This window comes from Bufo bufo, chromosome 4 (genome assembly GCF_905171765.1).
Source record: "Bufo bufo chromosome 4, aBufBuf1.1, whole genome shotgun sequence".
Classification (NCBI taxonomy): domain Eukaryota; kingdom Metazoa; phylum Chordata; class Amphibia; order Anura; family Bufonidae; genus Bufo; species Bufo bufo.
The window spans coordinates 515,383,816-515,398,806 of NC_053392.1; the positions used below are offsets into that span (position 1 = coordinate 515,383,816).

Genomic DNA, 14,991 nt, shown 5'->3' on the forward strand with positions numbered 1-14,991 from the left:
GGACGTCATCCGTATTTTTTTTCGGATCCGTTTTTTTGCAGACCGCAAAATACTGAAAAAGCCATACGGTCGTGTGCAAGAGGCCTTATGGATAGAGGATAAAGCAGAAATTCTCAAGATGGTGTCAATTCTTTGGAGAAGAGATTCTTGAGTAGAAAAGGATGCTTTTCATTCCATAAATGATTCTTCATGCTTTATCAGTGAGCTCAACGGGACTCTTGTATCAATTAAAGAACTGCAGAAAAATGGGACAAGTACACTGGAAAACATGGACTAGGATAGATGTTCCTTATAAATCAATGTACTGCACCATTCCGACACTCCACCCAAAAAATAAAATAAAATATCAATAAGCATTTTCACATTTTATTTTTATGGAGGGAAGGCTAAGCAGGTACAATGGTGTAACATGCAAGAAATAAATGGTACACACATAGTTGCGGTGTAATTATCATTCATATCAGTGGCGTAATTATTTTTCATAGAGTCCCATAGTAAAATAAGATAGGGCCCCCACCACCTTTAAAAATTAAAAGAGTAGCATAAGTAGCAATAATTACGGTATGTATAATAGCACCATATATCAGCAAAACCCACAGTATAGCAAAAAGCAACCCTATTGTTATTCCCCAGAAATAAGTACAATATTCTTGTACCTGATAGATCCCCCCTCCCCCAACCTTTGGCCCCATAAGTAAGTGCTATGGCTGCTGTGGCTATAGGTATGCAAATAGGACAGATTTATGAAATGTATGAAATATGTGTGGCATTGACACTTTTCACAGCAAGAACTAATATTTTATAAAAAAAAATACAATCTTCATTCTGGACCATTAATGATTTATAGATAGAACATAGATAGCTAGACATTAGATAGATAGATAGATAGATATAATAGACAGATAGATGATAGATATATAGATAGACATATAGAGTTTGATAGATAGACAGACAGACGGATAGACAGACATATAGATAATAGATACATTTACTGCATGAATCCTGTGAAGCATTTCTGATCAAATCTATTAAGAATATTGTATTTATAAATGATTGAAATCACTCATTGTAAACCATATTTCTACAGGCCAGGCTTTCCTTCCAAAGTACCACTGCATTAAAAAAAAAGTGCCCACCCTGAACCAGAGCTATCAAAAGGCCATTCCCATCTCAGGCGGCATTGAGTGGCCTCTGCTGGGGTTACTCCTCTATCAAAGGATTGGAAATGAAGTACGTGGGTATACACTCATTTAAGGACAAGTAATTGACAAATCCAAAGACCTGCATTACTAGTGAAATGGGAAGATATTAATTATTTATAAACGATTAGCCTTTCTGTGTGTCCTGTACAAATTCTATCTTGTACTAGAAATATAACATGTCATACCAGTCAGGGGACAGGGGGCTGCAGGGATGACAGATATTATATAAGAAATGGGGGAAGGGACAGTGGAATTAATACAGTAAAATAAAATGGGGGAAATGATGATGAATTATTTTTATCTTTCTTAATGTTATTTATAATTATCCAGGCATCATGTGAATTTCCCTTCCCTCCCTACAATAAACTTTTTTTTTTTTCATTTTGCATATTTATTTTCACCAGAATCAGATACAATTAATACATTTGACCTGTCTGCCTATGAAATATTATTACAGAGCTAATGTTATGTAGTAGGTGAGTAATAAAATCATTGAAAAGAGTTTACCAGGTGTCTAGTTCAGCATGCAGTAAGGTTGTCCTAGGGCGCAAATGTTCATACATCATATAAAATATTAAAAGGACTTAGTGAGGCAAGTACTTCTGTGAATGGTTTCTCCTGATCATTTTACTGAAGTAATGATTGATTATAATTTTTATATGTTATATTATGTTATATTAAACCATTATTATTAGTAGTAGTATTAGTAGTAGTAGTAGCAGCGAAGTGAAGTAGTGAGTAGTTTTACTGGATCTGAATAGTAACAATATATTAATGTCATTATTTTTAATATTATCAGGAATATGATCTGGATCTGACCTGTATAACAAATGCTTGTAAAATACAATTATTTGCAAAAAATAAATAAATATAATGTACTGTATTAATATTAGTTATTATTTTTTTTTTTATTAATCCTGAATTGTATAAAAATGTTATACATCATATGTTTTCTTATATGAAACAATAAAAAATGAGCATTAATAATAGGTATAAATGTTTTTCTGTTTTAATTTTTTCCCCTGGATTTGAACTGTAATAAAGACCTTTTTTATGCTAAAATAATAGCCATTATAACAGTTATAGTAAAAATATAAAGCATCATAAAAAATGATGTCATGTAGATAATATGGCATAATTTCATAATAACTAAAAGAAATGGTTATTTTTGAACATTAATACAAATATTGTTATAAATATACCTGTAATAATGCTTTTCTTATATGAAATAACAAGAAATGGCAATAGTTATTATTACACTTCAGATTTGATTAAAAAAAATAGATCTTTTTTTATTCTTTTACTGGATTTGAATTGTAATCAATCTATATTTTATATTCTAAAAGTAATAACAATAAGAAGTTAATTTAAAATATGTTACAAAAAATGATATAATAAGAAATCATTTCCTAATAAATGATGATGTTAATATGTATAATAATAATAACTATTATATACCTTGTAATATATTTATCATAAAAGTATATTAGATTTTTAAATCCAGATTTTGCAAATGAAATAACAAAATCATGTATGATGTACATAGAGTAGCTCTGAAAAATTAGTTGATAGGTTCAGGCTGCCAAATGGTATTGTGAAGATCTTTCTAAAAGACTTTAATGACATAAAAAGGGAATTTGGACCTGAAATGTCTGCGCTGCTCTGCTTTGTATGGCGCTCACAAGAAGCAAGTGTCTGGGCCGGGAAGAGGATGCCTACCTGCTGGCCGCCAAGCAGTTGCTGGTGACAGCTCGAGAAGAGCAGAAGCTTCAGCTGTGGCGTCTCCCTCCTGCCTTTATCGGAGAGCAGAGGCTGCTTTTGTTGACTTTCGCACAAAGCAAAGATTTCTGCTGCCTTCCAGCTTACAAACAAAAAGGAATATTTTACCAAGATATTGATCAGCTTTATAAAATTGACTTCACGATAATGATGAAGAAAACAAGTGCAAAATGCAGAAGTGTGTGTCAAGGATGACACATGGTGCAAAGTTTACCCTCCTGGAATTTGGATCTCCAAATTTGTGTTTACTGTCTCTGTTTATTCACAGATCACAGATGCTTAAACCAGTAAGCACTTGGAAAATAAATGTAGTAGTGCCTTGTGTCACCCCCCCACCCTCCCTCAGTACAAAACCCCAGGCCCAGGCCCCTGGGTGGCAGACGAGCCACAGGGTGGCTAGGCGCAACGAGACTGACATGGCTGTGACATCCTTTTCTGTGTATCGGGGGTACAGAACTACATGTTATCTGTTAGGATCAGTCAAGTGAGAGACACTAAGTAGTTTAAAACGAGCAGTTAACAATGGACAAGTGATAGGAACATAGCAGGTTATAGCATCACATTCATAGGGCATTGTTCACAAATCAGCCCCATTCCTGGCTCCATTCTCTCTCTCCACAGGAAGCTTTTATGTGCTAATGAAACACATTTCATGCTCCCTTTTCAACGTGTGTGTCCTTGCAGCCTGTGCCCTGCCAGCTACACAATGTGCATGGGAAGGAGGATTTCAATGCTATTTTCTGGCCTCACCCTATCACTGCCTGGACGCGTGGGAAAAGTCGATTTTTAGAGTTGCAAATCATATTTTCGTAAGAAAGAGTTGAGTCCTTATAGTTTTCATTTGTAATGCTGTTTTGAATGTTGGGAAACAGTTCAAAACTCTACACATTGCTATCCAAACTCCCTAGACTGAAAGAAGCAGGGAAAGATCTGCGTAGGGTACGGCCAAATGGTCATTGGTCAGGTTTCTGCATGAAGTTTTGGAAGCCAAAATCAGGAGTGGATCATAAAGGGAAAGAAAGTATACAACTTCTCCTCTTTGTTCAGTTCACTTCTGGTTTTGGCTTCCATGTAGAAATAACCAGGCGGACAGGACACACTGTTAACTTTAGTAGAAGCTAGACGGATAATAAATATAGATTAGGTTGAATAGATAGATACTGTATATAGATAGATAGACAGACATATAATAAATATAGAATAGATCGATTAGAGATAGATAGGCAGGCAGAGAGATAATAAATATATACAGATTAGATAGAGATAGATAGATAATATAGATGGATTAAAGAAAGATAAATGGATAGATAGATAGATAGATAGATAGATAGATAGATAGATAGATAAAATAGATTGGAGAGATGGATTAGAGAGACAGGCAGGCAGAGAGACAGATAATAAATATAGATAGATTACTTAGAGATAGATAATATAGATAGATTAAAGCGATAGATGGATACATGGATATAGATAGATAGATAGATAGACAACAAATTAGGTATAGTTCCCTATAGTTCTTTGTACATTAGTGTAGTGGTATCATGGCACACAATCTTGATTAGAAAAAAAAATAGAAAGAAAGAAGGGATAATACATAAATATATGAAAAAGAGAAATAGTAGATAGATTAGAAAGATAATAGATAGACGATAGAAGACAAATGGAGATAGATAGATAGATAGATAGACAAATGATAGATTGATAGATAGATAGATAGATAGATAGTAGACAGATAGATAGATAGATAGATAGATCGATAGATAGATAGATAGTAGACAAATGATAGATAGAATTATGTCCACTGCAAAATCAAAAAAATACTATATAAAAGCAAGGAACTGAAAAGAGATGGGCGAGGGAGAAAACCAGAGATGAAAAAGATATACCGGTAATTGTAAAATGAAAGAGAGACAGATAGACAAATAGATAGATCATAGGATGTTATTTTGTTCCAGCCTTAGGGTCTATACAGTAATAGCAGAATGTATGAGGTTTGGGAAATATATATATATACACCATTAGATTTAGCATAAATAACTTTATAAATGTCCAATGCCCTTGACTAAAAATCTTTTCTACACTCGCACTCTTTCCCAGATCTACCATACTGCCTGCAGAGACAATATCAGCACAGTCTAATTCTCTCAGAGTTTCTCTACATTGTACATAATACATTTCCCTTGCATTCATTTTTTCATTTATAGGATCCCACCTGCCAGAATACCATTCTACATCTATTAAACAGTGGGTGCTTGAATCTAGATGGGTTTTAACAGAAAATGAAAAATTGAAATGTACTTTTTTTGGGCTTGACAATGTATTCATGACTGCTGCTTCCCGAGCTGCCTATGTGTCAGTTGTATAAAATAGGCTCTAGTCACACTGGTGTCATGCGTTCCATTTATAAAGGAATCAAGCTGTTAAAAGTAAAGAAATAACAGAAACCCAAGATCAATCAGGTGCATCAGAATTTGTCAGTATTGTTTGAAATCAGTGTCAAGACTTAATATATCTAGAACTCTCCTCACCTCCCTGGTATAAGATATATAGACCATCTGCTTGATATCACAGCAATTGTCATAAATACTCATCTGTATATGAATATAATTGCCCTTTATATCTCATGCGTCATTCAAACTAATAAATAAAAATCCAGAAAGAAATGGCAATACGATTTTAATAGAGATTGTTAAAACCTGACTGGGACAAGTCAGAATACATAGTCATAAATAAAGTGTACAGAAACCATAAATTAAGCCTTTTCAAGCATTTTACTTTAAAAAAAAAACATTAAACTTTTTTGTGAATTACAACAATATTTCCTTTTTTACATAAAGAATTTTACAGACTTTTGGTCCTTTGTAGAAACTACACAGCATATAAGGATCCACCACATTCACAAAAAAGAAACCCCCTGCAACAAAGTGGGAACACAAAATGTATTCAAACATAGTAGGACAAACCTGACAGCTAAAGGGGGTAAAAACAAACTGTACAGCCGAAGGAAATGGGTAGGGAACACATACTATTGTAGTACATAGATTTATACAGTCACTGTAAGCAAGTCCATTATGCCTGTTGTCTAGAATTAGGAAGAGTTCATTATGGGTCTGGAATACACACCTTGATAGTATGAGGTGTCGCTTGAAATGGGTGAAGACTCTAAGCCAGTTTTGTTCGTTACTGAGCTCATTGCTAAACTACCTGCCATGGGGGAACCATATCCTGAATAATGCATCACCTGTTCATAGGCTTTCAAGTCCATTTTATGGTGGTGGTGACTGTGGTGATGGTGGTGGTGGTGATGTTGCTGTTCAGAGGACATTAGGTTGTTGATGGAGAAAGGGTGGTTGAATGAATAGTGATGTTCTGGTTTGAGGTGGGACTGGGCATCATGGGACAGCACAGAGTGGTGTTGTGAGAGCAAGTGTTGGGCTTGGGAGACAGGAGAAGCGGTATGATCTGGGCTCAAACCTTGATTAGACTTCATGTCTACAAGGGTCCTCTTCTGTTCCTGGCATGGGGATGAACTGGAATGTGGAGACTCATTGCCCCCAGAACTTTCTGAGCTGCTGTTGGCAGCAGAACCTACACTGGATGACCCTTCAGAGAGTTTCTTACCGCTGCCGTCCCTGGGGTTGTGCTTTTTGTCGCACTTGAAGCGCTTCTGGCGTCTCAGATAGCAACCATTCTCAAACATGTTACCAGAGTCCGGATGGAGAGTCCAAAAGGAACCTTTGCCAGGTTTATCTGGAGACCTTGGTACTTTGAGAAAACAGTCATTAAATGACAAAGAGTGGCGGATTGAGTTCTGCCAACGCTGCTGGTTCTGTCTGTAAAAGGGAAATAGGTCCATGATCCACTGGTAGATCTCACTCAAGGTGAGCATCTTGTTAGGAGACTGCTGGATGGCCATAGTAATAAGGGATATGTAAGAATATGGAGGTTTGGCATGAGTGTAGCTCCGTCGGTAAGATTTAGGATCCCTGGATCTGTTAATATTGGATTGTCCATATATAGGGCTCATGGAATTGATGTTGGTATAGGGTGCCAGCGCATTCATAGATGTTGCCTGGGCACTCATGGGGCTCATGCTAGGACTCAGGTGAGTAGCCATACTTGCTACACCGGATCCCATTCCAGCCATAGCACCAGTGCCAGGAGACATGCCAGTGAGAGAAGGGCTCATTCCAGTGTTCACGTAGGACATGTTCATGGAACTTGCTGTCATGTTAGCCGTGCTGCTCATTGCAGACATACTCATGTAAGTGTTCATGGTGTTCATGCTTAATCCAGCATTCATGTTACCTACTGAGGAGTACGCCTGAAAAATTAAAGGGGCACAGTTACTATTTAGAATGAAATTGGTATAGTGAATAGAGCTACAAATACCATATACAACTTCACTGTAATATATTACATATAAAGTACTCTACTAAAATAGGAGTGAATACTGATCGTTCTCCTCTTCAAAGGTGAACCAACCTAAAAGGGTAAAAAAAAACAACTCATACCTAACATCTACCATAATGGTTAAACAATTCTTAATTTATCATTGGAAACTGCAAGTCTGACAGATAATGACTTTATGTTTCCAATTCCACTACTATTACAATTCATTTACTGCTTTCGAAATTGTAAATTCAATAGCAGAAGACAACTCGTGAAGGACAGCTTGTATTGCCCCAACACGAAAGTCAAAATTAATCCAAGGAACCCTAGAAAGGAACCCAAGTGCTGCTCAACCAGCTGCTCAGTATTCTGAGTGGTGACCTACTTCTTGATAATCAGATGAAAATGTCATTTAGGTTGATTCTCCTGAAAGTTTGATTAGTTGTTATATTTACAAGAACTTTTTTTACTCTCTCCCCCCAGTCATCCCCCCCACCCCACCCCATGCCAAACATAACGTTGTTGGGATAGTGTGTGGCTCAGTCATCGAAGAGGATTTGGAGGCGCCACAAGTCAATATTTGATCACAAAGTTAATATTATCCCAAGGCTAACAGTGTGCTATAAAGAGAGAGAATGACGGAAAGTGGAGAGAAAGAGCTGCTTACCTCTGGTTCTGTGTAGTAGCTGCTCCAGTCTGAATGTTCATGTCCTTCCATTTTCACAGCTCCTAGCATACTGGAAGCTGAGTGCAAGGCAGTTTAAAATTTAACAGCAGCAACCAACAACAGTGATAGCAACAAAAAGAGAGAGAGGGAGAGAGAGGAACCCTCCCTCCCAAGCACTCCCTCTCCCTCTCTGAACTAGGAGGGGGAAGGAGAGAGCTGCAGCTTGGGCTGTGCCACTGCTGCTGCAGATATGAACTGTGGCTTCTGGGCTGGAGATTGCAGGGAGGACAGCTCAGGCTTGTGTAGTAAGTAGTAGGGAGAATGGCAGCTCCTATCCTTCAAACAGTGGTGGTGGTGGTGATGATGATGATGATGATAACAGTGCTGTGGTGACGTTGCTGCTGCTGGGTGATATAGCATGCAGCTCTAGAGGAGCCTCCAATCCCAAAGTTCTCAGCAGTCCATTTGAATAATCAGCTCACACCTAGGCGTGAGACTCTTCCTTGGCCCCCCTATTGTACACCTGCCTTACACTCAAAAGAAATGCAATTTGAATAGATTCATTAAGCTTTAATCTGATTGTCCAGTGTGATGGGGAGGAAGGAGGAATTTAACACTAGGACACTGTTATGTCTGCCCTGGATTCATTATATTCATTCCTTTTTATTCTACAATTATTTTTAAACAATATGTACTAGTTCACATTTCTACAAAGGAAATCAGTGCACCCATACACTATACTACATGTCCACAAAGAAGTCAGTGCACCCATACACTATACTACATGTCCACAAAGCACCCATACACTATACTACATGTCCACAAAGAAGTCAGTGCACCCATACACTATACTACATGTCCACAAAGCACCCATACACTATACTACATGTCCACAAAGAAGTCAGTGCACCCATACACTATACTACATGTCCACAATGAAGTCAGTGCACCCATACACTATACTACATGTCCACAAAGAAGTCAGTGCACCCATACACTATACTACATGTCCACAATGAAGTCAGTGCACCCATACACTATACTACATGTCCATAAAGAAGTCAGTGCACCCATACACTATACTACATGTCCACAATGAAGTCAGTGCACCCATACACTATACTACATGTCCACAAAGAAGTCAGTGCACCCATACACTATACTACATGTCGACAAAGAAGTCAGTGCACCCATACACTATACTACATGTCCACAATGAAGTCAGTGCACCCATACACTATACTACATGTCCATAAAGAAGTCAGTGCACCCATACAATATACTACATACATTAATACTACATGTATACAATGATATCAGTGCATCCATACAATATACTACATACATTAATACTACATGTATACAATGATATCAGTGCATCCATACAATATACTACATGTACAGAACAATATCAGTGCACCCATACACTATACTACATGTACAGAACAATATCAGTGCACCCTTAGGCTACACTGTATGTACAGAATGATATCAGTGCACCCATACAATATACTACATGCATTAATACTACATGTATACAATGATATCAGTGCACCCATACAATATACTACATGCATTAATACTACATGTATACAATGATATCAGTGCACCCATACAATATACTACATGCATTAATACTACATGTATACAATGATATCAGTGCACCCATACAATATACTACATGCATTAATACTACATGTATACAATGATATCAGTGCACCCATACAATATACTACATGCATTAATACTACATGTATACAATGATATCAGTGCACCCATACACAATACTACATAGATAAAGAGCAGATCTGCACATGGAATCAAGTAAATCCAGAAACATATTCCACATTCAAAATATATGCACACATGAAAAGGAGTGAATATAAACACTATACTAAATACATTAAAAAAAACACTGCACGCACTGATGGAAATGGATGAAAGTGTGGAGATTACACTGATAATACAAACACACAGATATCAGTGTGCTCATGTATACAGTACATAGTACATACAAAGTAGGACATAGATGGTAACTATATATATAAAAACATAGTACATGCATGCATACTATACAATACATACATACATATACACATTAACAATACATGGATAGAAAATGGATATAAACAGGAATATCATCACACACACACATATATGCTGTATATATATATATATCCATTACATGAAGATACCATTATGACAAGACAGAAAGAAAATATATCTTAAAGATATGATAATAATGTATAGGAAAAAACTCTGTGTATTTTGCAATAAAAAACAATACATAATACATTAATGAATAATATAAAAAAATGTCAGATTCTCAAAAAAAAATTAAATAGCAAAGTATTATATATATATATATATATATATATATATATATACACACACACATAGACACTCACACAAGTTTACTCTTTTAAATCCGTTTTATTGGTTTTATTTGGATACAGTAAATAAAAGTATAAAAAATGGTACATAATAGAATAAACAAAATTAATAGTATTAACAAAATGATTAAAATGATTTTAAAAAAACACTTTCTTCAAACACACATACACATACACACACTCCTCCTCTCTCTCATCATTAGGGCAATCAAACCTTCTCAAAATGTAATCTAGATCTGTTTTTTAAAGCTTCAAATGTATCTCCCTACATAACCATATTGATTCAAAAATTCCATCAATCTCAATTCCTCACCTCTCCAGTTATGTGCGATATGAAGTATAGCTGCTCACACTGTATTTTCTCTCAATTAATATGTATTCCAAATGAATACCCCTTCCATCCTCTCACCATGGAGGAATATTGTAGGCATTATTTTAATATCTTCCATCGTTCATTTTACAATTCTTTTCCAAAAATTCTTCACTATATCACATTCCCACCACATATCCAAAAACCGTGCCAACCATTCCACAATCCCTATGACACTTGTAATTCCTTTTCCCACAAACTGTATCAATTCTATGTGGTGTCAGGTAAGTTCTGCGTTCCTTGCAGTGACGCTATCCCCTCTGCTTAATTTTGCAGCCCACTTATACTATTTTTCCAAAGCAAATTCAGTCCATAGATCATTTCAGCATAAGTTAAATCTCCTTGATTTCATCTAACCCAAAATATATTATTGAGATTGAACCCTTTCTCATAGATGAGTAGAAATAAAACACAAAAAAAATAAATGCAATCAGCTCACCGTCTTTGCCAGTCCTTGGTGCACGGATCCTTAGGAGAAGCAAATCCACATGTAGAAACAAAGTAGCGGGTCCAGCACTCGGGTTTTGGATAAAACGATAAATGTCATGGATAAGGACTACAGTACAGTCCGAAATGCGTTGACTGGTGTGGGGAGATGTCCTGTTGTGCACCATTTTTTTTTTTTTTTAGATATTTAAAATAAAAAATCTATGGTTTTATCAAAGACCCAAGTGCTGGACCCACTACTTTGTTTCAGTAGAAATAAAACCTTCCAATTTGTCTATGTCTAGTTGTTTCACCTTGGACTATGGAAAGAAACTCTTCTCCAGGGATTTATTTATTTTATCCACTAAATTATCATTATTATGAACTGTACCATTATTCAAAAAAAAAATCATTTCCCCTTCTGTTTCCACCGTTGGAAGCCAATCACTTTGATCACCTGGCGCAAATAAAGAATTATCAAACAAAAACAAACCTATTGGATAATTTATATATTTTATTAATAACCTCTTTCCAAATTTCCAAAGAATCTTTTAAAATCTATTTATTTCCCTGATCCCATCACCAGCACAAATCCATGACAGACGAGACCGGCTATAGTTACACCCAGCAATTCATTTTCCAAATCTACCCACAAGGTCTCTCTATCCCCGGCTGTAGCTTTCAACATTTCTACTATTCCGGCCACTTAAAAATACTTACTCAGGTTTGAAACAGAAACACCCCCCCCCCCCTTCTTTTTTTTGAGAAGGGAATACTCTTCGCGACTCCAGGTTTTCCATGAAGCCCCACAAAACACATAACTGTCCTCTGAAGATCGGCCATATCACTCTTCTTTCTCCGAATACGCAGACACTAGAAAATACAATCGTCTAGGAGAAAATTATTTTAATAACGTTACTTCTCCCCAAAAAATGATATATATTTTTTGCTGTCCAAATATTTTTTGTCATTCTTTACACTTTTATGATATCGTTATGGTAAAGGTATGGCTTTATATAAATCAGACCAATTTTTCGTTCACTTAATACCCAGATATTGCATATAAATCGTCTTTTATATCAAAGCCAAAGTTTAGATCAGTCCAATCTCCCTTCTCTTTTTGTTCCCGATAACATGGGGAATTCTATTCGTCACCGGAGAGGTAGTCAGTCATCCGAAACGGGCAGCAGGTAATAAGTGCGGAATATTGGGCAAATTCAAATAGCGCGCATGTTCTGGAGTGACAGTTGTATAATTGCGAAAAAGCTAAATCCAGTCTCCGCTCATCAGATTTTTTTTCCTCGACCAGGACGAATCTCTATTCTTTTCGAAAAGTCAAAATAAAATTTTAAAAAAATCTCAGTAGATCAGCCCCGTCCCTCCAGGTTTGGGACTGCATAATCCAAGGTAGCGGCTGCGCGCTCCATCATCCTGAAGAACCATCCCAATAAATGATCAGCAATTAGAGAGGAGCTCCATGACAGGGGTGCACTTGTGGTGAGGGATCCGGCAGCTCCATCCCCGCCGCTGCCTTCCCCAGCTCTAGGCAGGCGAGCACTGCTGCCTGCTGCAACATATATTTATTCTACAGGAGACGTTTGCCGTGTGAGATATTAAACAAAGTAAAGTTTATTTAACGTGTTTGATCATCACAGATTTAGCAGATCGTCTCAGCGATGGTCAATAAATTGGGCCTTAGGAAAACAAGGGAATTCTCAGCTAGAATGGAGCCGCGAGTTTGGTTTGTACAGTCCTGTACACAGTGCTAGTCATATAGATAGAAGGGATTATAGCTAAATATTTGTGTCTCTCTATTTATAGGCATCCACATACATGTAAAATACACACTCATGAGCGCTCGGCGTGGGTGACACTGCGATCTGCTAGTCCAGGAACCAGAAGGGAGCAATTATTAATAATCTGATGATTAGTCATATGATAGAATGGGCTATTTTCATGGGGAATGTATTAGAAACCATGTTGTCGAAGACCATTGCTGCCCTGGTAAATGACAGAGCATAGGCTGTTGGCTTTATGAGACAGCCGAGTCAAATCTAAACAATTATAAATACTATACACATATATAATATATATACATACTATATATAATATATATCAGTCACAGGGTGTGGGAGGTTGGAGGCAGCTGCAGAGGTAAAACTGGGCAATGGATTCATTTGCAGATCGCACAGGTACATGGGAATTATTAGGAGGAGAGCTCCCCCTATTGGTATCTTTTATGTACTGCTGCCTATCATTTTAGATATATATATATACCTATTGCAGAAATGGCTCAGTCCCAATGAAGTGAATTATGGGACATTATATATTAGAAATAATCTTGGGACAATAGTGGTAATATTAAAGATTTTTATACTAATGACCTGTCCTCAGGATAGGTCACCAGTGGGCATCCAACCCCCGGGACCCCTCCTGTGAATGCCGCACTGGTTTTCCTAGGCCAGTGAGGACACTTTTACGTGTCACGTGGCTTAGGCACAGCTCAGCCCCATTGAAGTGAAAGGGGCTGAGCTGCAATAACAAGCACAGCCGCCATACAATGTACGCTACAGTGTTTGGTGAGCTGCGAGAAGGCCAAGGCGCTCACAGGAGAGCCGCCGCCTTCTCAAACAGCTGATCGGCAGGGGTCCCGGTTGTCGGACCTCCACCAATCAGATACTGATGACCCATCGATAAAAATCTCGGAAAACCCTTTCAAGTGCTATGAAATATGTAGGCGCTATATAGATAAAGATTATTATTTATAAAATGCACAGATGTTTTGTCATTTATTTCAGCAATCGAGAATTTCTTTGCTAGGCATACAGTAACTAGAAAAATAAGGTCTTGTTCACACATGCTGGATCTTATCAGGATGAGGTGAGGATTCAGAGCGGGAAAGCCGCACATCAGCCCCATTTATTTTACAATCGAGCTAATCTACATGTGGGTCCGCTCACACTGCGTTTCAGCTTTTGGATTTTCACGGCCGGTTCTGTGTTGGATATTCCAGAAACAAGTGTGATCATAAACTAGCTCTTATATCTGGTGTCACATGTGGGGGTGAAACTATTAAAACCGGTGTTTCTGTGTTTGTGGTGGACATGGCTTGCCCCCTCCCGCCCAAACTTCACTCACTTTTGGTGAGGGTGTTGGAAAGAGGGACAAAAGAGAAAGATTTTTCGACACCAACAAACTGGCATATAACATTGATACCCCCCCCCCCACTGCCTTCTCAGTAAAAATGCCACTTTTTTGTGAGTGATTTTTTTTTTGCAGCCAAAGAAACCCCGTAGCCAGATGTTATCTGTAAGGCAATAGGAAATGCAAACAGTGCCTTGTTTTCTTCATTTGTCTTATGTTTTTTAGGTTCATGGCGTTGTTTTCCCATAGTGCAGCATGCTTTAGGTATGGCGTTTTCTTCAGCCATAAACTGTTCACGTTTTTTCAGTTCTGTAATCTGGTGGTACCGGTTTTGGCACTGGATGTCTTCTTGAGCTGGATAGAGAAACATTGCATCGTCTGTGTCCAGCTCTGCCATAGGTGAACAGAAATGTCTTATTTTTCTCATACCGAAGTAAAATGAAATGTACTAGTGGGATTGCTGGGACAAGTGAAATAGTGTATAGGTACTGGCTGCTATTGGGGGACTGTTGAGCCGGCCGCACGTACAGAAGAGCTATGTTAAAGGGACAGTGTCACCTATCATTTTTCAGCCAGTTAAAACAATATAGCGACACATCTTTTTTTCTAATTTGCTTT

General features: G+C 37.4%; 1 protein-coding gene across 2 annotated transcripts; it reads right to left on the reverse strand.

The window, feature by feature from the left end:
- Positions 1-5,649: 5,649 nt before the first annotated feature.
- FOXA2 (forkhead box A2) lies at positions 5,650-8,194 on the reverse strand. 2 transcript variants are annotated; one of them, XM_040429700.1, is made up of 2 exons: positions 8,041-8,194; positions 5,650-7,305 (listed from the first exon to the last, which is right to left on the reverse strand). In XM_040429700.1, the coding sequence occupies exons 1-2, from the start codon at positions 8,107-8,109 to the stop codon at positions 6,070-6,072; spliced, it is 1,305 nt and encodes a 434-aa protein (XP_040285634.1). In that variant the 5' UTR covers positions 8,110-8,194; the 3' UTR covers positions 5,650-6,069. The 2 variants fall into 2 exon arrangements, with proteins under 2 accessions (XP_040285634.1, XP_040285635.1); XM_040429701.1 differs by lacking the exon at positions 8,041-8,194 and adding an exon at positions 7,759-7,840.
- Positions 8,195-14,991: the final 6,797 nt, after the last annotated feature.